Source organism: Lipotes vexillifer, unplaced genomic scaffold (genome assembly GCF_000442215.2).
Source record: "Lipotes vexillifer unplaced genomic scaffold, Lipotes_vexillifer_v1.1 scaffold53, whole genome shotgun sequence".
Lineage (NCBI taxonomy): Eukaryota > Metazoa > Chordata > Mammalia > Artiodactyla > Lipotidae > Lipotes > Lipotes vexillifer.
Window position 1 is genome coordinate 3610867 of NW_006791814.1, and position 22552 is coordinate 3633418.

Genomic DNA, 22552 nt, shown 5'->3' on the forward strand with positions numbered 1-22552 from the left:
AAGAGCGGTCCAGGCAAAGGAACCAGGAGGAACAAAAGCCTTCTGACAGGAAGAACCAGAGAAGGATAATAAAAGGCCAGTGTGACTGGTACAGAGAAAAACCTCCAGGTCCAAGGAAAGGGTGGTAGAAAATGAGGCTGCATAGGAGGGGGGGAACCACGTATGACCTGGCCACTGGCTACCTGGGTGATTTGGGACAAGTCACCTTATCTCTCAATGCCTCATTTGGCTCATCTGTAAAATGGAAATAAAAATAGTACCAATATTATAAAACTGTTAAGGAGACTGAATGAGTCAATACTTGTAACCACTTAAAATAGTGCCATGCACACAGTAGGTGTTATAAATCTTTGAAGGCAACATTGGAACTTTTTCTGAAGTACAATAAAAAGACACAGAGGGGCTTGAATATGGATGAAAGGGTAGGTACTGAATGGATGGAGGGTGGATGGATGCAGGGCTGGCAGATGGGTGGGTGGAGGTGGTTTAGTGAATGGAAGGGTGGATGGATTGTTGGATCTAAGTATGGTTGGGTGATGAAGGTGGTTGGATGGATGCATAATGGATGGAAAGTTGGATGGCTGGCTAGGTGGGTGGGAGTGGATGTTGTTTCGGCGAATGGAAACATGACTGGGTAATGGGGTGATTGGATAAATGGAGGTAACTGGGTGAATGAAGGTGGCTGGGTGAATGGATGCATGGTTGAATAGGATGGCTGGTGGTTCAGTGGATGGGAGAAGTTGAGTGAAAGTGGGTGCTGGGGATGAGGGGATGGATGGGTGGTTGAATGGGTGCCTGGGTGGTTGGATGAATGGCTGGTGGCTGGATGGGTGACTGGGTGGTTGAACGAGTAAGCAGGAAGTTAAGGGGCTGGGTGGATAGGTGGGTAGAGAGATGGTTGTTCACGTTGATATTATAACGGTTGGGTGAATGTAAGGTTTAAAAGTGAAGGTAGGGGTTGGGTGAATGGGTGGATGGGAGTCCCTGAGCGTATGGATGGATGGATGGATGATGGATGGATGTCTGGACAATAGATGGATGGGTGAACAGGTGATATGAGATCCCGAAGCACCTCCAAATGAACCCTCTATCTAGAGTCCTCTATATAGAGTCATGGAGGAGCCCCTGATGGAGAAAGAAGCCGAAACAGGGCCTCCTAGGCTGCCCTGGCCCAGGATTTCTTCCCCGAGCGGGGCACAACCCATCTGCGCCCGCCCCGGGGGTCCTACCTGGAGGCGGCGATCTCGGCCTTCTGGCGCGCGATGGCGGCGGCGCGCTGGGCGCCCTCCACGCTGTGCTCCACCTTCTGGCGGACCTTGCTGCTCTTGAGCGGCAGCACGCGGCGCTTGGTGCCCTTGACCAGCACGTTGTGGCGGTACTTGCCCTCCTCGCGATGGCCGTCGGGCAGCGTGGTGCAGCCGTAGCCGTGGCGCAGGTTGTCCAGCCACTCGCCCTCGTAGCGGAGGCCGCTGGAGCGCTCGCTCACGCCGAAGCCCGAGCGCTTGTCGTTCTTCCACTCGCCCATGTAGGTCTCTGTGGTGGTGGCGTCGATGTCGGCCTCGAAGGGCGCGGCCTCGTCGGCGCCCTCAGCGCCCTCGCCCAGGCTGGCGGTGGACGCGGCGTCGCTGGCGCCCGAGCTGAGGTCGCTCTTGAGGAAACTGACGCGGCTGCGCTGGCTGCCCAGGGACGCGCGCGACTCGGCGCGGCGCATCTTCCCCAGCAGCGCGCCCCGCTGGAACAGGCCGCCGCCCTTGGCCGCCCGCGCCGCCGCCGCCTCGGCGTTGGCCAGGAGGCTGAGCGCGAAGCCACCGCGCGGGATGGCGGGCGCGGGCAGCGTGGGGCCGTCGGTGGCCGGCGAGGCGGGCGAGTCCGGGGCCACCGTGCCGTTGCTGTGCTCGCTGCGCAGGGACGAGAGCGACGTGCGCAGCGGCGAGCGCACCACCACGGCCATCCCGTAGGGCACGCTCTGGCGCACGCCGTAGCCATGGCGCATGCCGTTGGTGAACTGGCCTTGGTACGTCCCTGCGGGCGAGGAGAGGGCAGTCAGTGGGGCGGCCCGACGGGGCCCCCGGGAGCACTGGGGCGGGGGCGGGCCAGGCCGTTGCGGGGCAGGGAGGGTGGAGTGACCGAAGCCGGTGAGGCTCCGAGTGTGTGAGGTTGCGTGAGTGAGTGTGGGAGAACAAACGCGTGCAAGCCAGAAGTCTGCGTAGCGGTGTGAATATTTCCGTCGGTGGGAACGTGGCAAGGCCACGAGCGTGCAAGATGGAGTGAGGTGGTGTGATGCCGAGTGTTGGTGTGTGAAGTTGTGCGGGAAGGCGGGGCCCCGGGAGTGCGTGCCAGGACACGAGCACACAGGCCGGAAGGAGTCTGCATGACCGGTGTGAGTATTTCTGCTGGTGGGAATGTGCCAGGATCTTTACTGTGCGAAATCGGGTGAGGTTGAGTGAGTCTGTCTTAAGTGTGAGGTTGTGTGAGCAGATGAGGCTCTGTGAGTGTGCACAGATTTGGAATCACACAGAGCAAATGAATGTGCCAGAGCGCGAGTGGTACGACAGTGAGTTTGTGCGGTAGCGTGAATATTGCATTTGTGTGAGTGTGCACGTAGAAGCTTGAGTGTGCAAGGCAGTGTGTGCACAGAGGGTGACCGAGATCACGTGAGCATGGGACGTATATAAGGTTATGAGAGCATCTGAAGTCTTAAGTATGCAGGAAAGGCAAAGTTGAGTGAGGGTGCAAGACTGCTAGAGATTCAAAGAGCGCAAACTTGTGAGCAGGCAAGGCTCTGTCAGTATGCGTGTGCGTGGTTATCCTAGTGTGCAAGGTGACGTGAAAGTCCAAGGTCATGAATAGATAAGACGGTGAGTTTGCATAGCGGTGTAAATGTTGCAGGGCACAGGCGAGTGTGTATTTGTGCAAGGCCATGGATAGAGGAGACTGTTAGGAATGTGCCTATCGGTGTCCTTTGCCTCTGTGAGCTCATGAGTGTATGATGCAGTGTGTACACACTGGAGTGAGTGCCCAGTGGAGGTGACATTATGGGTATGTGTGAAGTCTGAGTACACAAGGCCATCTGAGTGTTAAAGCACAAAGTAATCTGAGACACTCGAGGCTGAGTGAGTGTGTGAAGTTGTGCGCATTAATGAAACTGAGACCGTGTAAGACGACGTGTACGCAAGATGGCGTGTACAGGAAGCGGGTAACAAGAAGGCCTTGCACGTCCATGAGTGTGAATACCTGATCTCCTGGGAAATAGAATCTGTGTATGTGGCCACGACGTGAATAGAGAGGCAGCACAGAGTAATGGTTAGGAGTGCAGACTGCGGAGCCAGGCTGCTGGGTCCGAACCCTGCCTCTGCCCTTGCTAGCTGTGTAACCTTGGGCAAGTGACTTAACCTCTCTGAGGCTCAGCTTTCTCACCCGTCAAACAGGTAACAGTTGCCTCTTACCTCATAGGGTTGTTGGAGGTTTAAATGAGTTAATATGCTGAAGAACTAAGAAAGAAAACATATGTGTGATGTCGTGATTTTACAAAGTTATGCTAGCGTGTGAGGTCACCTGAGTTGTATGAACAAGCTGATACAAAGGTGACAAAATATCTTCGTATTCCACCCCCATCCTAACAGGCTGTGCTCCCCGGGGCTCCGTCCAAAACCTCCTCCCCATCCTCCCTGGGTGACTGCATCATCTGGTGTTTTTATAACTGCCATCTGTGTCCTGCAGATTCTCCTGAATATATCCCCAATTTCTTCCCCTCTGCAGCTCCACATGTTGCCTTGGAGATGGATGCCCCCAGATGTTACACAGCATCTCCAACTCAACACCTCCCTCACCCCTACACACAGCTGTTCTACCTCCTTGGTCTTTCTCTCCGCAGCAGCACCACTGAAAGCCATCTCTCTGCCTTCACCTTTGTGCCTTTTGTATTTAGAACAGTGCCTGACACATCATGTTCACTGCAGTGAGGGGGGAAATTCAGAGCCGTTGTTTTAAACACAAGCTGATGTGCTGCCCTGGTTAACCAAAAAAACCAAATGGCTTGCCAACAAATACCCAGGATGGCCGGTAAGGGACTCTTAAGGTCAACCCAACAGGCATGTTCCTATTCGGACCTTTGCACTGGCTGTTCCCTCTGCCAGGAACTCTTTTCCTACCTATATCCTTCAAGTCTTTGCTCACTGAGGACTACCTGACCACCCTATTTAAAACTACAGTCTGCCTGTGTCCCCACAAGCACCAAGATATCCGTGATCTACTTTTTTTTTTCTATAGCATTTATCACCTTCTGACATACCATATGACTTATTTATTTATATTTATTGCTTTATTGCTTTTCCTCCCTTGCTAGAATGGAAGCCTTGTGGGTGCAGGAATCTTTCCTGTTTTCTGTTCTGAGGTATCCCCAGCACCTGGGACAGTGCCTGGCACATAGAGGTGCTCCAGAAATATTTGCTGTTTGATTGGCTTGAACCTGTCCAGAAATGCCATCTCACTGTGTGACCTTGGGTGACTCTCTTCCTTTCTGCCCCATCAGTCAATGACATGTTGGTGATGAGGCTCTAAGGTTTGGCCTCACTTTGAGATGCTGGGCTTCTAGGAATCGGGGCACTGTGACTCTGGAGGCAAAGGATAGTGAGTCCCCATGACTCTATGCAGCCCGGCCCCTCCCAGCACAGACTGCTGCAGCTCAGGGTCCCACGCCTACCGAGCCCCAGCCCTTTGTGTGTGAAGAGACCCCATCAAGGATCACGTACAGTGCGGGGGGTTCACTTACACCTCTCAGCAATTCTGTGAGGTGGGTCTCATGCAGATGCTTATTTACAGGAGAGGAAGTTGGTGATCTGAGAAGTTACTAGACTTGACCAAGGAAGCAGGATCAAAACCCAAGTCTATCTGATGCCCAAAGCTCATGCTCTGAGCCCACAGTTCTCAATCCTGGCTGCATGTGAGACGCTAAAGATAAAATCCAGATCCCTGGGCCTTGCCACCTGAAATTCTGCTTTAATTTGTTGGGGAGAGTGTCTGGTGCTTCTGGCCCCTCAGTACGGCAGGCAGGAACAGCCAGGGGTGAGAGGACAGCAGGGCTCACCTCCCTTCAATGACCAGCCACGAAAAACCAACGATCAGAGAATATCAGCTGTAACAGGGCCAAAGAGAAATGGAGAGAGACAGAGAGAGATGAGAGCGTTGGGCATGACCTCGCAAAGGAAGATGCAAATATGCTCTCCATTTCTTAGGTGGATTGATGTTCAGAGAGGTTATGTGACTTGCCCAAAGTCACACAGTGAGGAAGAAGCAGAACTGGGATTTGAACTGAGGTCTGACTCAAGGGGGAAAGTGGGATTATGTGGCAAGTGTAGAGAATAAAGAAATGAGAGTGTGCTACAAAGGATGAAAATGTGAGGAGACAGAAGACTATTATGCTCCATTTTCCAAGCTCATCCACATGGGGTCACATTGTGTGGGAAGCAGGGGGACAGAAAGAAACACAGAGAGAGAGACAAACTGGTTTCAAACACCATCTAAGCTGGGGAACCTTGACCAGCCTACTTCCTCTGATTCTCAACTTCCTTACCTGGAAAGTAGAAAAATAATACCTGTTTTCCGGCTTCTTTGGGAGACAACAAAAGATGGAAACAACAATGTCCATTAACTGGAAAATGGATAAACAAACTGCGCTCAACCACACACACACATTGCTGACTATTACTAGTCCGCAATAAAAAGTAGCATGTTACTGAAACACACACCAACATGGATGGATCTCAAAAACATGCCAAGGGAATGAAGCCGGAGACAAATCATATGATTCCAATGACATGAAAGCATGGAAAAAACTAAACTATGGTGATAGAAAGCAGATCCGTGGTTACCAGAGGGGTAAGGGGGATCCACTGTGCAGGGGCACAAGGGGACTTTCTGAGTTGATGCAAATGTTCTGTATCGTGACTATGCTGGTGGTTACACAGGTGTAGACGTTTGTCAAGACTGTGCACCTCGGGGGGGGGTGATGAATTGGGCGATTGGGATTGACATGTATACACTGATGTGTATAAAATTGATGACTAATAAGAACCTGCTGTATAAAAAAATAAATAAAATAAAATCCAAAAAAAAAAGACTGTGCACTTAAAATGTGTTTTATTGCATGGAAATTATCCCTCAATAAAGTTGATTTGATAAATGAATAATTTGTAAATAAATTTTTAAGGAGAAAAAAACCCCTACCCAGTACAGTGTCCTGCTAATATCCATCAGGAAATCCTGTCCACTCTACTTTCCAAGTGAATCTAGAATCTCGCCACGTCTCACCACCCCCATTGCTGCTAGATGGTAGTCCGAGCCACCATTATCTCCCTAACACACCTATCAGAGGGGATTCTGTTCAAATATAATAAGCCAGATCACGACACTGCTCTGCTCCTTCTTACTCAGAAAAAAAGCTGAAGTCCTTAGTGACCCACAAGTCCCTACCTGATCTCATCCCCGTCACTCCTCCATCCTTACCTCCTCCCATTCTCCCCTTACCTCCACTTCACTCTAGGCCTCCTTGCTGTTCTTCCCGCACATTAGCCATGGTCCTGCCTCAGGGCCTTTGCATTTGCTATTTGCTCTGCCTAGAATGTTCTTCCTCCAGATATCTGCATGGCTCACTCCCTCACCATCTTCAAGCCTTTACTCAAATGTCATCTCACTGAAGACTCCCTCACCACCCTATTTAAAATTATAACCCCCACCCAAGGTTTTTTCTTTTTATCTCCCTTCTTTGCTTTTTTTTCCCCCTTCATAGCATATCTAATATTACATATATTTTGCTTTTTCTTTTGTTTATTAACCATCTCTCCTACTGGAATGTAAGTTCCACAAAGGCAGGGATTCCATTCTTTTTTGCTCACTGTTGTATCCTTAGTACCTATAACAGTATCAAATAGGTACTCAATAAATATTTGTTGAATGAGTGAGTGAGTGAGTGAATAGCATGCACTTTCCAACTATTTTCTTTTCTTTCTGCTCTATCCATCTGAAAACAGGTCTGCGAAATGACCAGAGAGATATTTAATAGTTCCTATAAGACTCACCGAAGATGACACAGCTAATAAATGCACAGAGTCAAAACTCACACCCATGTCTGGCTGTGCTCCTTCCAGAAGTCTCAAAAGAAAGAAGAAAAAAGTATATAAATCAAAGGGGGAAGTGAGCAAGAAAAGAGCAGAGAAGATGGTAAACCAGAGGAAAGAAAGAAGACATCTAATCTCAAGATTGGACAAGTTTGTGAAATTAAATCAACCAGTCTACCTTTGGCTTAAATTTGGCGTGAGATGGGCTGACGTGGCCACTTTAAGCCCAGGAAAAACTGAGATTGCAACAGGAGAACGGCTCTTGGCCTCCAGTTGGGGAGGAAATGGCCAGGCTATATTAGGAAACTTACGAGCAAGTGGCAAGAGGCACAAACACCCAGGGGAGGCTGGGAGTGATGGGGACCTGGGAAGGGGGAAGAGCCAAGTGCTGGAGCCATCCCCTGCCTGACTCTCTAAGGCAGGACAGTTCTCTCTGGGGACAGGAAGAACGCATCCAAAGAGGGAGAGGAGGACCCACCCACAGCCATCTGGCTGAGAGGAGCCTCTGTGTAAGGAAGTGCTTCCTAATACCCTTGGGGATGATCCCCTCACTGGGACTTGTAGACATTACAGGACTTCCCACTGCCCGCAGGGTAAGGACCAAGATTCTCAGCAGCCTACAAGGCCCGGAGTGGGCTGCCCCTGCCCACCTTTCCTGACTCTTTTTGAACGGCTCTCCAGTCACACTCGCCTTCCTACCTCAGGGCCTTTGCAGATGCTTCCCTTCTTTTTCTTGGTGTGCTCTTCTCTCTCCTCCCCTGGCCAGCTTCTAGTGATATTTCAAGATTCAGCTTAAACCTGACTACATCCAGGATGATTTCTTGAGCCCTTCCCCCTGAGTACTACCACATGATGTCATTACTTCTTCTGGGCATCGTGTGTAGTAGCAGCTAACTGATTATTATGATCGTTTATTCACCTTAAGCCTTCCCTACCAGACTCTGGCTTCAAAGAGGGAAGGCATCATATCTAGCTTATTTGCTGTGATCTCAGCATCTAGCACAGTTCCCAGGCCTGAGGAAGCTGTGAGTTAACATCTGATGAATCTGGAAGGATTTTCTCCTGAATGACACCCTGCTGTTCTTTCGAGGGCAGGAACTGCATCTTTTCTTTCCCCTCATGACTCAGCACATGGTAAGTGCTCAGTAGGGACTGGCAGTGGCTACCGAGAATACTCACATCTAACTCTGGGAGTTATTGGGATATTTGTAAAAGGCTGGTGAAGTCTGTAACCATGGTAAATGTAGTCCTAATATACAGACCAGGCTCCTAAGTTTAATAAAACCTGAATATCGCCTTCTCCCTGCAATTCCCCTTCAGATTTAGTATAGAATAACCTGGGTTTTAACCTTAACTCTGACACTGACTAGTTCTAAAACATGCATAAGTTATTGAAACCCGGTAAGCCTCAGCTGTCCTATAACATGGAGGTAATGATACCTACTTTACATGGTTTTTCATTCATTCCTTTGAATCAGCAAGTATTTGCAGTGCACCCTGTATTCACTGGGCTAGGTGCTGGGGATGCAGTGCGAATAAATAGACGTGGTCCCTGCCCTCAAGGGGCTTGGAGTCTAGTGCCAGCAATAGACTGGATTTAATCAATCATCAGAAAGAAACGTTAAGCAGCCCCAGCAGTGTGGTCCAGAGAGATGACGATCCAGATCTTGGTTGGCAGTGAAGTGGGGAGGGTTGGTTGACCAAAGATTAAGTGAACTCTATGTGAGGCAGCTAGCACACAGCAAGTGCTCAATAAAGGCTAGCTTTTTGGCAGGTCAGAGTCTTTGCTCAGAAAAGCTGGCAAAGGATTAACTGGGAAGGATTAACTGGGATTAACTGGGAAGATGAAGAGGAGCCAGGGAGGACAGAGAGAACTCAGAGGGAGAGAATGAGACCAGCTCTGGTTTTCTGCCTAGGTGTGTGTGCTGGTAAGAAAGCGGGCTGGTGGCCTGGAATGCCCAGCTTTCGCTGGTTTGGGAACACCCCTGAGTCAGGCCTCAGAACTTCTGTCCTTGAGAAAAAGAACATTTGGGGGTCTGCTCATCAGTGAGACCTGCCTCCACACCCTCTAAACACACAGGATGGAGGAGTTTCTGGAAGCCACATCTACAGTTTAAGATCCACTCCCCAGGGCCAGAGATTATGACTTAGTTGATGTGGATGCTGGAAAGCATCTCATGATTCTAATATGCATTCTGTAAAAGTTTTCCACTGACCTACAGTTAGCCACCATGCTCTGTTCCTCTGTTGTAAAACCCGCTAACTGATGCCCTTAGCACCCTGATGTGCCTGGCCAGCAGCCTATGCCCTAGCAAATCCACGCCTCTGTTCCCACATGCGGAACTGTGTGTTTATTTAAGACTGTTCCTAAACCTGTTTACCTCCATTGTACTCATTATTGAAATTTTGTTATTTATTAATGGATTATGAGTGTACAGAAAAAGAGTCTTACTTCTCCGAACACAAGCTGAATGGTTTTGGATGTTCATAGGGAGACAGTTCCTTAAAAATCGCTCCCAAATTTGGCATGAATGGGATAACTATAAAAGGTTGGAACAAAATTATAGAAATCTAGATGTTTTCTACACTCGGACTACTTGGCAGTGTCTTTAATTTCTTGCTCCATTTTAAAGAAACCAACAGAAACTGGAAATTATAGATGATACGTTACAGGGATGGAAGACAGACAATGAGAAACTCCACTGACATCAAAAAAAAGGCTTTGCCGGGAATTCCCTGGCGGTCCAGTGGTCAGGACTCTGTGCTTTCACTGCCTAGGGCCCGGGTTCGATCCCTGGTCGGGGAACTAAGATCCCGCAAGCCGCGGAGCACAGTCTCTCTCCCCCCACCAAAAGAAGCTTTGCCATCAAAAGATTAGTGAATGAAAAAGACTGAATATCTATACACTATACGTAAATGTGATATAAATGAAAACAAATGTCATAAGATATATAAATCATTTTCAAAATCTTTCTCTGATCTAACTAACATTCAGTTAACCAGCTTGCATTTGGTATTGATGACATCAGATAAGAGGGCTTCTACGGTTTTAAACGTCATTGTGAATACATTTGCTTTGACAAAGAGATAGCAAAGGAAGGAAGACACCAAAAGGGTAATCAAAACTAAGTCTAGGAAAATAAGCAAGTAACCATACGCCAGCACCCTGACGTGCCACTTTCCCATAGGGTCTGAATCCAAGCTTTGGATGAGTTTAGTTAGGGCAAAACTGCACTTTTCATTCCTTCTCAGGAAAATGATGCCTGTGGCCTGAGTCACTGGGGCCTCTATCCACTACCTGGTCTGCAGGAATCTTCCCAACGTGGTAGGTACTGCTCATCCAGTTCTGACCATAAGAGGCCGAACTGAAGTGTATAGCCTGTGGGAAATGTTCCTGGCTGTATAACTTAATAATCCATTAAGGCAGGGTATCCAAAAAATGTGTTTTGCAAAACTGGTGTTAATGTATTTTATCATGGAAAAAAAGAAGAACAATTCTGAAGTCAAGACAGTTTGAGGAGGTTAAATGAAATGAGAGTTTTCCTGCCTGTGGGAGTTTGTCAGAACTCCTAAAGTGCTCCTGGGGACCATGTGAGGAGATGCTAGTTAATCAGGAGACCCTTCTTGCAGAACACCTGTCAGGATTAGTATTCCATGGAACCCACTTTGGGAAATGACCATAAGGCTCACATCAGTTTAACCTGGTGGGGTCAGGGGAGCAGGTATTATTGTACAGCTACTGTTGGTTGTTGCTTACTCAGCAACAATTGTCCTCTTTGCTATTAGAGCCTTAATTTTTGTCCCAGGGTCCAGTATTCCTCCCATGTGACTCAGAGAAAGGTCTCCAATCCAGGGGCAAATCCTGATTGCTCTAAGCCAGGCATTCGGGAATTCCCTGGTGGTCCAGTGGTTAGGACTCAGTGCTTTCACTGCCAGGGCCCGGTTCAGTCCCTGGTAGGGGACCTAAGATCCTGCAAGCTGCAAGGCACAGCCGAAAAAAAAAAAAAAAAAAAAAAAAAGGCCAGGCATTCAAGTCTATCCACCTTGCCAGTGATTGGATTAGACATGAGCATATGAACATGTGATGAACTCTGGCATTGAGACCTGAGGTAGACAAAAAAAAAAAAAAAAAAAAAAAAAAAAAGGCCAGGCATTCAAGTCTATCCACCTTGCCAGTGATTGGATTAGACATGAGCATATGAACATGTGATGAACTCTGGCATTGAGACCTGAGGTAAGTCAGCAAAAGGTGTGGGGCAAGGGAGACAAGAAAGAGTTCTTAGTTCTTCTCAAGAGATACTTGTGGAGAAACATACCCTCTTTTTCTGCTGTTGCATGTAGACATGACTCCTGGAGCTGTGGCAGCCATTTTGGGACCATGAGGGGAACTAGCTGAGAACAAAACTGACACTCTTTGGAAGGCAGAGCAAAAAGATAGCAGGAACCTGGGTTCCTGAGACTTCCCTACCTCTGGATTCTTGTTTATGTGTGATTAGAATCCTTATTAAACAAGGTCTGTGCTGTCCCAATACGGTAGCCATTAGATGCATGTGGTTATTGAGCACTGAATTTAAAAGTTTTAGTACAGGGACTTCCCTGTTAGCGCAGTGGTTAAGAATCCGCCTCCCAATGCAGGCAACACAGGTTTGAGCCCTAGTCTGGGAAGATCCCACAGGCCACAGAGCAGCTAAGCCCATGTGACACAACTACTGAGCCTGCGCTCTAGAGCCCGTGCTCCGCAACAAGAGAAGCCACTGCAGTGAGAAGCCCACACACCTCAACAAAGAGTAGCCCCTGCTCGCCGCAACTAGGAAAGCCAGCACACAGCAACGAAGACCCAGTGCAGCCAATGAATAAGTAAATAAATGAATAAAAATAAAAAGATTTAGTACAAAAAAGAATGTGAAATATCTCACTAATAATTACATATTGATTACATGTGGAAATTATAATATTTTGGGTAATGGGTTAAATAAAAGATGTGATTAAAATTCATTTCACCTTTTTAAATGTGGCTACTGGAAAATTTTAAATTCTGTTTGGAGCCCGTGTCATATTTTTGTTGGAAAGGGTTAGTTTAGGTCATCTGGAGTTAAGGTTTTCTGTTACTTGCAGACAGAAAAAAATATCCAAACAGATACAAGTATTAGCATTCTGATTTTACAGTGGGAAAAACTGACACTAAAAACGTGAATAACTTGCTCATGATCACACCAGTGTAGCAGTTGTTGGTGATCACAGCCAAGCATCCTGGCCAGTGCTTTCTCCTCTGTACCTCTAAGAACCTCAGAATACCCCTTACAAGTGAAAGGTTCAGAAACCCTCACCCAAACCTCAGCTCGGAAGAAAGCGTGACCGTTTCAGAAACCCAAGGGGAGACAGAGAAGAGACCTGTGGGTCAGACCATGGATTCTGCCTCCAAATACAGAATGAATACTGAGAACACCATCCCCTCTGGCCGGTGACACCTGCCTATTTCTAGGAAACTGTTTGAGGTCCAACTGTCAGTGTCCCTAGGGGACTGAACAGAGATGGAGAGAAAGTAATCAGGAGTAGCTCCTCTCCAGGGGTCCCCACTGCCCATGGAAGTCCTTACCTGACAGTTCAGTGTCTTCATGACCTGGTCCCAGCTCACCTTCTCAGTTTTCCTCCCCAAATCCCCCAAAGCCTACTTTCAAAGCCACCTCCTTCAGAAACCTACCCGGGCCACCTTCCTTCCTCCAAACTCTCATCACTTCTCCCCACCTATGGCCGCTATCTTGTCTATATATTGTCTATTTTGTCCAACAGCCATCTCTGATCCTTCTCCAAGTCCTCTCACGTAGTCTTAGAAGTTAGTTCAAGATCTTTGGGCAGGACCACGGAAGCGTCAACAACAGATTTCAGACGGGGTTTAAGATAGAGCATGGCAGGTAGGGGAGCGAGCGCCAGAAGAGTCCAAGGGTCACGGCTCTTGTCCAGGTACGCTAAATCAGATGAGGTAAACCGGGAATGCACATTGTGGTGAACACACATGCCCATGCCATGGACAGCCACGTAGACGCTCTTGACTATAGGGGACCCATCCCACCTTGATGAATCCTGTGTCCCAGAGACAGCGACTCAAACCTGAGACATCTTTGGGAGCAGCAAAGAATAATGGAAATTGCGTGGGCTTTGGAAACAGACCTAACTCTGAATATCTCTTTAATCTCTCCCCACTTCCCTTTATCTCCACCCCGTCCATCTAGTGCAGGGCTGTGCCAACATTCCCTGGTTAACTACAGTAGCGTCTGGCCTGGTCTTTGCCTCCCCAGATACCCACTTCAGTCCACGCTTCGCTGCCGCCAGAGTCACCTCCTTTGTAAGAGGCAGATGTGATCAGGTTATCCCCACTTAAAACTTTGTGACGGCTTCCCAGTACCTTGAGGGAGGACTGTCCCCTAGGAAACATATTCTGAGACTGAGATTGCATGTGGGTGATTTTGCGGGGAGGGCTCTCAGGACAAACAGCCGTAAGGAAGGAAGCAGGCTTCAATAACTGGAAGAAGTTGAACAGCTGCAGCTAAAGCCTCACTGGATCCCATGGGGATCTCTGGAGCTGTTATGGCCCTTCAGAGTTGTCCAAAATCAAAGCAAGGAGGCTGGGTCTTTGTACTCCTGTATCAACTAGTCCTTAACTGTGGGTTGCCCCCAGAGGGAGGCACCTCCTTTTGACAGAGGACAACGGCCAGCTATGAGCCATCAGCAGCCCAAACTTCCGGCAGCTGGGGAAAAGAGGACCCTGCTCCTGCGGGGTGTCTGAGGGTGTCCCACAGCATCTGCTGTAAGGATGAAATTCAAACTCTTCATTGTGACCCACGAAGCCCTCTTGGCTTGGGCCCTGCCAACCCTCCAGCCTCATGTATCCCACTCTATCTCCCAGTTTCTGTGCTCCCACCTTTTCTTTTTTTTTCTTTTTTTTTTTTTTTTTTGCGGTACGCGGGCCTCTCACTGTTGTGGCCTCTCCCGCTGCAGAGCACAGGTTCCGGACACACAGGCTCAGCGGCCATGGCTCACAGGCCCAGCCGCTCTGCGGCATGCGGGATCTTCCCGGACCGGGGCATGAACCCGTGTCCCCTGCATTGGCAGGCGGACTCTCAACCACTGCGCCACCAGGGAAGCCCCCACCTTTTCTTGAACACAGCATGCTCCGTTCCCACCTCCAAGCCTTTGCACTCAATATTCCTTTTGTCCGGCACCATGTGGTCCTCCCATCACCCATCCTTTAGATCTCAGCCTCAAGGCTAAGATCACTTCCTCAAGGAAGCCTTCTCCGATTACCCGACCAGACTAGGCGGACGCGCAGGCCCAATGGCCATGGCTCACGGGCCCAGCCGCTCCACAGCATGTGGGATCTTCCCGGACCGGGGCATGAACCCGTTTCCCCTGCATTGGCAGGCGGACTCTCAACCACTGCGCCACCAGGGAAGCCCCCACCTTTTCTTGAACACAGCATGCTCCGTTCCCACCTCCAAGCCTTTGCACTCAATATTCCTTTTGTCCGGCACCATGTGGTCCTCCCATCACCCATCCTTTAGATCTCAGCCTCAAGGCTAAGATCACTTCCTCAAGGAAGCCTTCTCCGATTACCCGACCAGACTAGGCTCACCCATCATCAGCTCATAAACCCTTTTACTTGCCCTTCAAATAGCATCTCCAGCCCTCAATGTGATGCCCAGAGAAGGCATCCAGCAGATACTGTCAAATGAGTACATGAGTACATGGCCTTGGACAAGTTCTTTTTGAGTCTATCTCTGCTCAGCAAAAGAAGCAAAGCAACTTTCCTTGCAGGGTTGCTGTGAGTGTCCTGTGAGTTATCTAGCAGAGACCTCAGACTCTCGATAAATGTTGGCTCCCTTCACTTCTTGGGAAAGGATTGCAGGGTGACCAGTCATCCCTGTTTGCCTGAGATTGAGGGGTTTCCCGAGAAACTTTAATACTTTCAGTACTAAAACCAGGACAGTTCCCAGGCAAACCGGGAGGGTTGGTTGCCCTAAATTTGGGTGGGAAGGAGAGAAGGGCATTTCATATTAGCACATTGTTCCTGGTATGCTGGTAAAACAGCTCTTTGGAAAAACAAACAACCCTGATTCATCGCGTCGGCCAATTTCCATCATCTAAATATTCCCACCCTGGCCAGTCAAGCTACCAGCAGTCGAACAGCCAGCTTGCAAAATTCCTGAAAACTTAACAATGGGCTGTCATGCACCAGTAGGAGCTGATGCCAGCGCCCCATAGCTAATACAGACTGTCACGTTCCTGATATCCACACATACACAACAGGGTCATAGACAACCTCAACTCGGGGGTAAGTGAGAATATTTCAATCCCAAGAAAGGCACAGCTGGAATGGACCTTGAAGACCATCTAGTCCAAGGCAACAAGTCATCTGTCACATGGGCTACCACTTCCCCATCCTGTGTCAACAACAGACATTGTTAATCGATCATGATGCTGAATCCTAATAAGGCGGAGCAGTCTCCCCTCACCACCTCCCCGGGCAGCCACAGTCAAGTAGCTGATGTTGCATGTGAGAGAAATCGACTTACCTCCAGGAGTAAGTGTGGTTCAGCCCCTCATTATACAGGGTAGGAAGCTTAGGCACAGAGTGGTACAGGGACCTACCCAAAGCCACACAGCCAGGCAGTAGCTCAGCTGAGACTAAAGAACAGAACACCTGCCTTGCTTGCCCTTTCAATCCTGCTTTGCCTTGAAGAGCTGAATACCCCAGAGTGGGGCAGAATGAAGGGAACTCATTTGGGATCTGAGTCTAGATTCTGGGGGACTCTCCTTAGAGCCCCCAAACTCTCTTTGTACCCTGAAGGCTTCTTAGCACATCAGCATATAAACGTTTATGTGTTGGGGGGAGAGCACTTCTGAGAAACTTACAAAGTTGCACATACCCATTGCATAAAATTCAAACAACAGAGGAGTATTTAAAATAAAAAACTCTTGTATTGTCTCCCCAGAGGTAATCACTGTTAACAATTTCGGTCCTTCCAGGACTTTTCCTACTTATTTACAAGCCTGTATATATCACAAGTGAACTAAAAGATTAGCTGCTACCCACCCTAACACCCACCCCCGCAATAAATATTTGTCCGGTGGCTCTTGTTTGCTTAAAATGCCTTAGATTCCTTTCCACACGAGTATAGGTGGGTCTGTCTCTGTCCTTCCCTCCTTCCCCCGGCTGCGCCGTGTGCAGGATACGGGAATCTTAGTTCCCCGACCAGGGCTCGAACCCACAGCCCATGCAGTGGAAGCTCAGAGTCTTAACCACTGGACCACCAGGGAAGTCCCTGTCTCTGTCTTTTTTTTTTTTTTCTCTCTCTCTTTTTAAACTTTGTTTTTTTATTTTTTGAGGTATAGTTCTGCCTCGGTCTTTTTAATGGTTTTCATACTTCCTGGCATGGTCTTATGAATTAATTGAACAGTCCCTTTGGGTGAGCATATAGATGGTATTCCGTTTTTCCTGTAACAATCTCAAGGCCTTGCTCTCTGGCTCGCCTGGGAGGTGGTCCCGAAGTCCCTTCCCGTGGCCCCCAAATGCTACCTCCCATCAAAGCTCCACTGTCTCTGGTTTCACAGGATCACCAACAGGGGATTAATCAGGTGACACTGAGCGGATGCTGACAATCCTGGGGCCTCGGGGAAAGCATCTTTGCCAGGCCCTGGGTCAGCTCAACAACGCTGAGGGCCTTGGAAGCCAGAAATAATTGAGTGTGGGGGAGGAAAGGGATCAAGGGGAGATGGCCTGGGCTCAGACCCCCCACTGGTTGCTCAGGGCTCCCTGTCTGTGTGCACGCACGCCCACAACCCTCACGCCCACGTGCCGTGTTTAACGGGCTTTGCTGACTCTTGGTATACAGCACTGAGCTCCTGACCTTCCCTCTTCAAACCCTCGCCCCATCTTAGCTCAGGGCAACGCCATCCTTTGTGGCTCAGGCCAAAGCCTTGGAAGCTTCCTTGACTCTTCTTTCTCTCACTCCCCCTATGCAATCTATCAGCCCAATCTTTCGGCTCCAGGTTCAAAATAGACCCAGAGTTCAACCACTTCTCTCCACCTCTGCTGATCCAGGCTGGAGGTGCAAACCATCGTCATGTCTCAGATGTGTCATTGCAATAGACACACTAATTGATCTCCCGGCTTCTATCCTTTCTGCACCACATCCTTGCCCTCGAACTGTCTCTGAACATAGAAGCCAAAGGAAGCCCTCTAAACAAAGTCAGAGCATGTCACTTTTATAGCCCACATTTTCCTCAGGGTAAAAGCCAGATTCTTACAACGGCCTACCAGGCCCTACGTGAACTACCCTGTATCCACACCTTCCCGGCAGGAATATTATACAGGGGATGTTGTGTCCTTCTCTGTACATCCCAACAGAGGCCCCTATTGTCTGGTTGTCCTGTCATCAATGATGTGAAATTTGATCACTTTGTTAAGATGGTATTCACAAAGGATTAAAATTTAATTAAAAATAAAAGTAAGAAAAACATTGTGCGTGCCACACAGAGCATTTCCTGCAGGTTGCGGCCCACCCTCAGGCCTCAGGGTGTGGCCCCCATTCTACACGGTTCAAACAAAGGTCAGCTGCACATGCTTGAATACCTCCAGACACAAGGTGCTCACTACTCGCCTAGGGGGAGAGGCTTCTGGAGCTCCCACTGCCCCAGATCGCCCTCTCGATTCTGCCAGGCGGGTCCGGGTCAGTCGACTCCCAGTTATGCAGGAGTAAGTAGGGGCCTTGGTCTTGACCAGACCCAAAGCCCACCTACTCTGTGGCTCTGGCTTAGGAAAGGAAAGGAGGGAACAGGGGTGGCCCTCTGGTCTATGGCAGGAAGCAAGCCTGTCTCCCTCACCCCACACCCTGCCCTCAACCAGGGCCCTTAGAAAATGAGACTGGACATTCCTCACAAAGGTGTGGCAGCCAGGGCTGGTCCAGGCAACAGCTGCTGGGGACATGAAATTGGCAGGCCCTGGAAGCAAGCCAGCTTGATGAATGCCAAGGGCCTGGCCTTGGACAGGGGTATGTCTGGGGAGATTTGGCCAACTGGACACATGCATCCCAGAAAACAAGGCTGCAGAGAGGACTAGTGACATCCACTTCCCTGTCTTACTGAGGGTCCACTCTGCTCCCCTGGAGTCCCGGATAAATGCCAAGAAGCTGCTGTGACAGCAGCCCAGATGCCTATCATGCTGACCCCTGGCTGTGAACTGGGAGATTTTCAAGATGAGGTTAAATTATGCTGATCCTACATTCGAAATGGAATCATGCCTGACTTGGGTTCCATCTACACTGGCAGGACCCAAGGCAGAACTAAGCAAAGTCTTGGCTTATTAAGTGCTCCAAAATCAAAAGCTAGGTTTTATACTGAAATATTCTTCCCCAAATGGAGGCAGCTGTGGTTCAGGCCATCCTGAATTAGTTCGCCCTTTGGACTGTGAAAGAAACACAGAAAAGAGAATATATTCAGCATTTCCTCTGTGCCAGGCATCCTGCTAAGTCCTTTTAATGTATTATCTCATTTCATTGTTTCAATCACATTTTGAGGGAGATTTTGACATCCCTAATGGAAAAAAGGAAATGGAAGGTGAAAGAGCTCACATGATATGCTTATGTTTGTAGAATTAAGAAGTGGCCCCACTGGGATTTGGACCCAGATCTGGCTACTCTAAGCCCCAAGTGTTTAAGTAACACAGGCTTCCTTTAGTCCCATCAGATTCTCTTAGGACTTCTACACTTGAGTTTTAATAGCAATCAAGAAATTCTAAATTAAAAGACATTCTTTTTAAATCTGAAAAACAACCCCCCCCCAAAAAAATCCCACCAAAACTAAGAAATTAATTTAGCAAAAGGTGAAAGGATTGAAAAAGCAGTGAACAATTGGAACAATGAAGTTTAAAATGCCATTTATAATATCATAAAAAAGTAAAATACTTGTTAATTTTACCCAAAAAAAAAGTGCAAGACATTGAAAACTCTAAAACTTTGCCAAACAAAATTAAAGAAGACCTAGATAAATAGGGATATATACCACGTCCATGATTGGAAGGCTCACTGCTGTTCAGCTGTCCATTCTCTCCAAATTGATGTGTAGATCAAATGCATTTTTTCTGTAATTATTTTACTCATAATCACACAATAAATGAATGTAATGAATGCATCAGTATGAACAATGCAGCAAATTTTTAGAAAACTAAGATCCAAGAAAATGGAAAAAGAGAATTTAAAAAGCAACAAGACAGTTTCCATAGACCTATATGGATGGGTCTCTTAAATTCTCTAGTGAAGAGATAATACAGTCACCTCTTTACAAATTGCCTTTGGTTCTTATTCTTATCTTAATTGTGAAGTTGTGCTGAATATACTTCAGCATAATCCATCAAATGCATTTTTAATCAAATTTCCATCAGGTTTTTTTAGTAGAAATTGACAACCTGATTTTATCATCTATATAGAAATGGAAATGATCTAGAATAACCGAAACGGTCTTGAACAAGGAGAGCAAAGTTGGAGGATTTACTCTGATTTAAAAACTTGTTTTAAAGCTCCACTAACCAAGGCAGTGTGATATTGGCACAAAGATAGACACACAGATCAATAGAAACGATATTCCTTTGCAGAGCAAATATGTAAAGAAATATGGAGGTTAAGTTGCTTCATGGAACCCATATCACAGGTCCAGATAATGTGACATCAGGTATTACTCAGGCCTCTAGCCTGGCAAATTCATTTAGCTCCCATTTTCAGAGTCAATTGGGCTAAAATGAGCTTAAGTCATCAGCTTTGGGAAGGATAAAGAAATCTGTATCCAGAGCATAGAAGGTTGTGTTTTTGACCCAGGTCTCATACTTAAACATAAAAATATCATTTTTTCAGTAGGTAATAATAATAATAAGAGCACTAACCACACGCCTAACACTGTTCTAAGTATTTTAATTATATCAGCGCATCATTTAATTCTCTCAACAAGAGACAACAATAATTCTATCAATAATATCTCATAAAAGAGAGAATAGCAAGTACAGCATATAGGAAGAGAAACATTGTTTCATGAAGATTTGCTTCAGTTTTATGTTTTTGTGTGTGTGTGCATAGAATTACAATGGGAAATACATATCTTAAGGTGGGTTGTAGTCATAAAAATTTGAAAGCCACTAGTGTAGTAGATGAGAGAGTTGTTAAGAAGCCTCAATAATAAATTGGGAGACTGGGATTAACATATACACACTACTATATATAAAATAGATAACTAAGAACCTGCTGTAAAGCACAGGGAACTCTACACAGTACTCTGTATTACAGATTATGTATAGTCTGTAATGGACTATATGGGAAAGGAATCTTCAAAAAAAAGGGTGGATATATGTATATGTATAACTGATTCACTTTGCTGTACACCTAAGACTAACACAACATTATAAATCAACTATACCCCAATAAATATTTTTTAAAAAGACCCACTACTGGGCATATACCCAGAGAAAACCATAATTCAAAAAGACACATGCACCCCAATGTTCATTGCAGCACTGTTTACAATAGCCAGGTCGTGGAAGCAACCTAAATGCCCATCGACAGATGAATGGATAAAGATGTGGTACATATATACAATGGAATATTACTCAGCCATAAAAAGGAACGAAATTGGGTCACTTGTAGAGATGCGGATGGACCTAGAATCTGTCATACAGAGTGAAGTAAGTCAGAAAGAGAAAAACAAATATCATATATTAATGCATATATGTAGAATCTAGAAAAACGGTACAGATGAACCGGTTTGCAGGGCCTAAATAGAGACACAGATGTAGAGAACAAACACGTGGACACCAAGGGGGGAAAGCGGGGGTGGCAGGGTGGGGTGGTGGTGGGATGAACTGGGAGATTGGGATTGACATGTATACACTAATATGTGTAAAATAGATAACTAGTAAAAAAAAATTATATATATATATATATATAATTATGTTAAGGAAAAATAAAAAATAAACCTCACTAATATAGTGAACGTATGATTCTTAGCACAGAGCCTGAGAGATAAAGACTAGTAAAGACTCCGTAAATGGTAGAGACAGTTATTACTATTGTCACAGAGCCTGATAAAAACTAGTAAGCACTCAACAAATGGTCAAGACCATTGTTACTACTGTCACGGCCAGCTTCATGGGCATTTAACTGGTGTAGTCACACAGGACTCTGCTCAGAAGGGTCCTGAACTTGGCTTAATGCTCTCTTGTCACCATCTTGAAATTCTTACTGATTTTGAAGAAGGGGCCCACGTTTTCATTTTGCACTGTGTCCTCCAAATTATGTAGCCAGTCCTGATTATTTTGTATAGTTGTCTGTCATTTATTAAAATACTGATTCATAATATGTATAAAATATTGAATTATCACTTAAAACGATCAAATTCCATCTCTGCCTCTTATCAGCTAGAGGACCATGAGAGAATACTTACTATCTGTCTCAGTTTCCTCTTCTATAAAAGAGGGGTAACAATAGTACTCCGTAAGGTTACTGTGAAAGTTTAAATAACACAACACATGCCAAGTACCAAGATCAGCACCCGGCACATCGTTCCTACTCCAAAAATATTAACTATTATTATTATTAACTTCATGAAAAAAAGGCAACCTTGGGCTTGGTTTTTCCTACTGCACATTTTGGGGAGGGGATTATTGAACTAGACCCATGGTTCTGGAATTTATCTGAGCACCAGATTACTTGGAGAATCTGATGGCTCTTTGAGGAAATACCTCCCAGAAAAACACAGATAGTCCACGCACATATGCACACATCTTGCCTGCAGTTTCAGGCCATTTATGGGCCTCTGAGGCCAAGGCTCAGGCCCAGGTCAAGATCTGAGGAAAGCAGAGATCACTACTGGCCCTTCTAGTCCTGGAGTCTGTGGGTCTCTGGGGTGGAAACCGCCAGGCAGCACGTTACTACTTAAGGACCGGGTGTATGCTGGCTTTGAGCTTTTAAGTCAGCGGCTATTTTTAGCTTTGCTATATATGGCCAGGGGAGGAATGTGGGGCTATAGGCGGGGGAGGGGTGCCAGGAGGCTTAGGGCAGAGTTTGGGAGGCTGGAGCTCCTTTGCCTTGACCACCTTACCCTTCCCACCAAAGAATTGGAGCTTAACTTCCAGCCAAAGCAACAAGCATGGGGAAGAGAGGTCTGTGGATTTAGGAGTGGCAGGGGCTTACATGAAGATGCCAGGTCAAGTCACTTTAGAACAGTGATATTCATACTTTTTTGACCGTGACCTGCAGTAAAAAAATATATGTTTGAATCATGACACACACATAAACACATTTTTTTTTGCCCATGATGAATAATTTATTAATCTACCATGAAATCATAAAAATAATAAAGTGCGAATTTTCTATACTGTTGAATTTAATTTAAAGAGC

General features: G+C 46.9%; 1 protein-coding gene across 1 annotated transcript in view; it reads right to left on the minus strand.

The window, feature by feature from the left end:
- Positions 1-22552, minus strand: part of JPH2 (junctophilin 2) — a 61382-nt gene that overhangs the window by 34817 nt on the left and 4013 nt on the right. The window contains exon 2 of the mRNA XM_007464802.1: positions 1230-2022. Within this exon, the coding sequence (XP_007464864.1) occupies positions 1230-2022 (793 nt within the window). The remainder of the gene's footprint in view (positions 1-1229; positions 2023-22552) is intronic.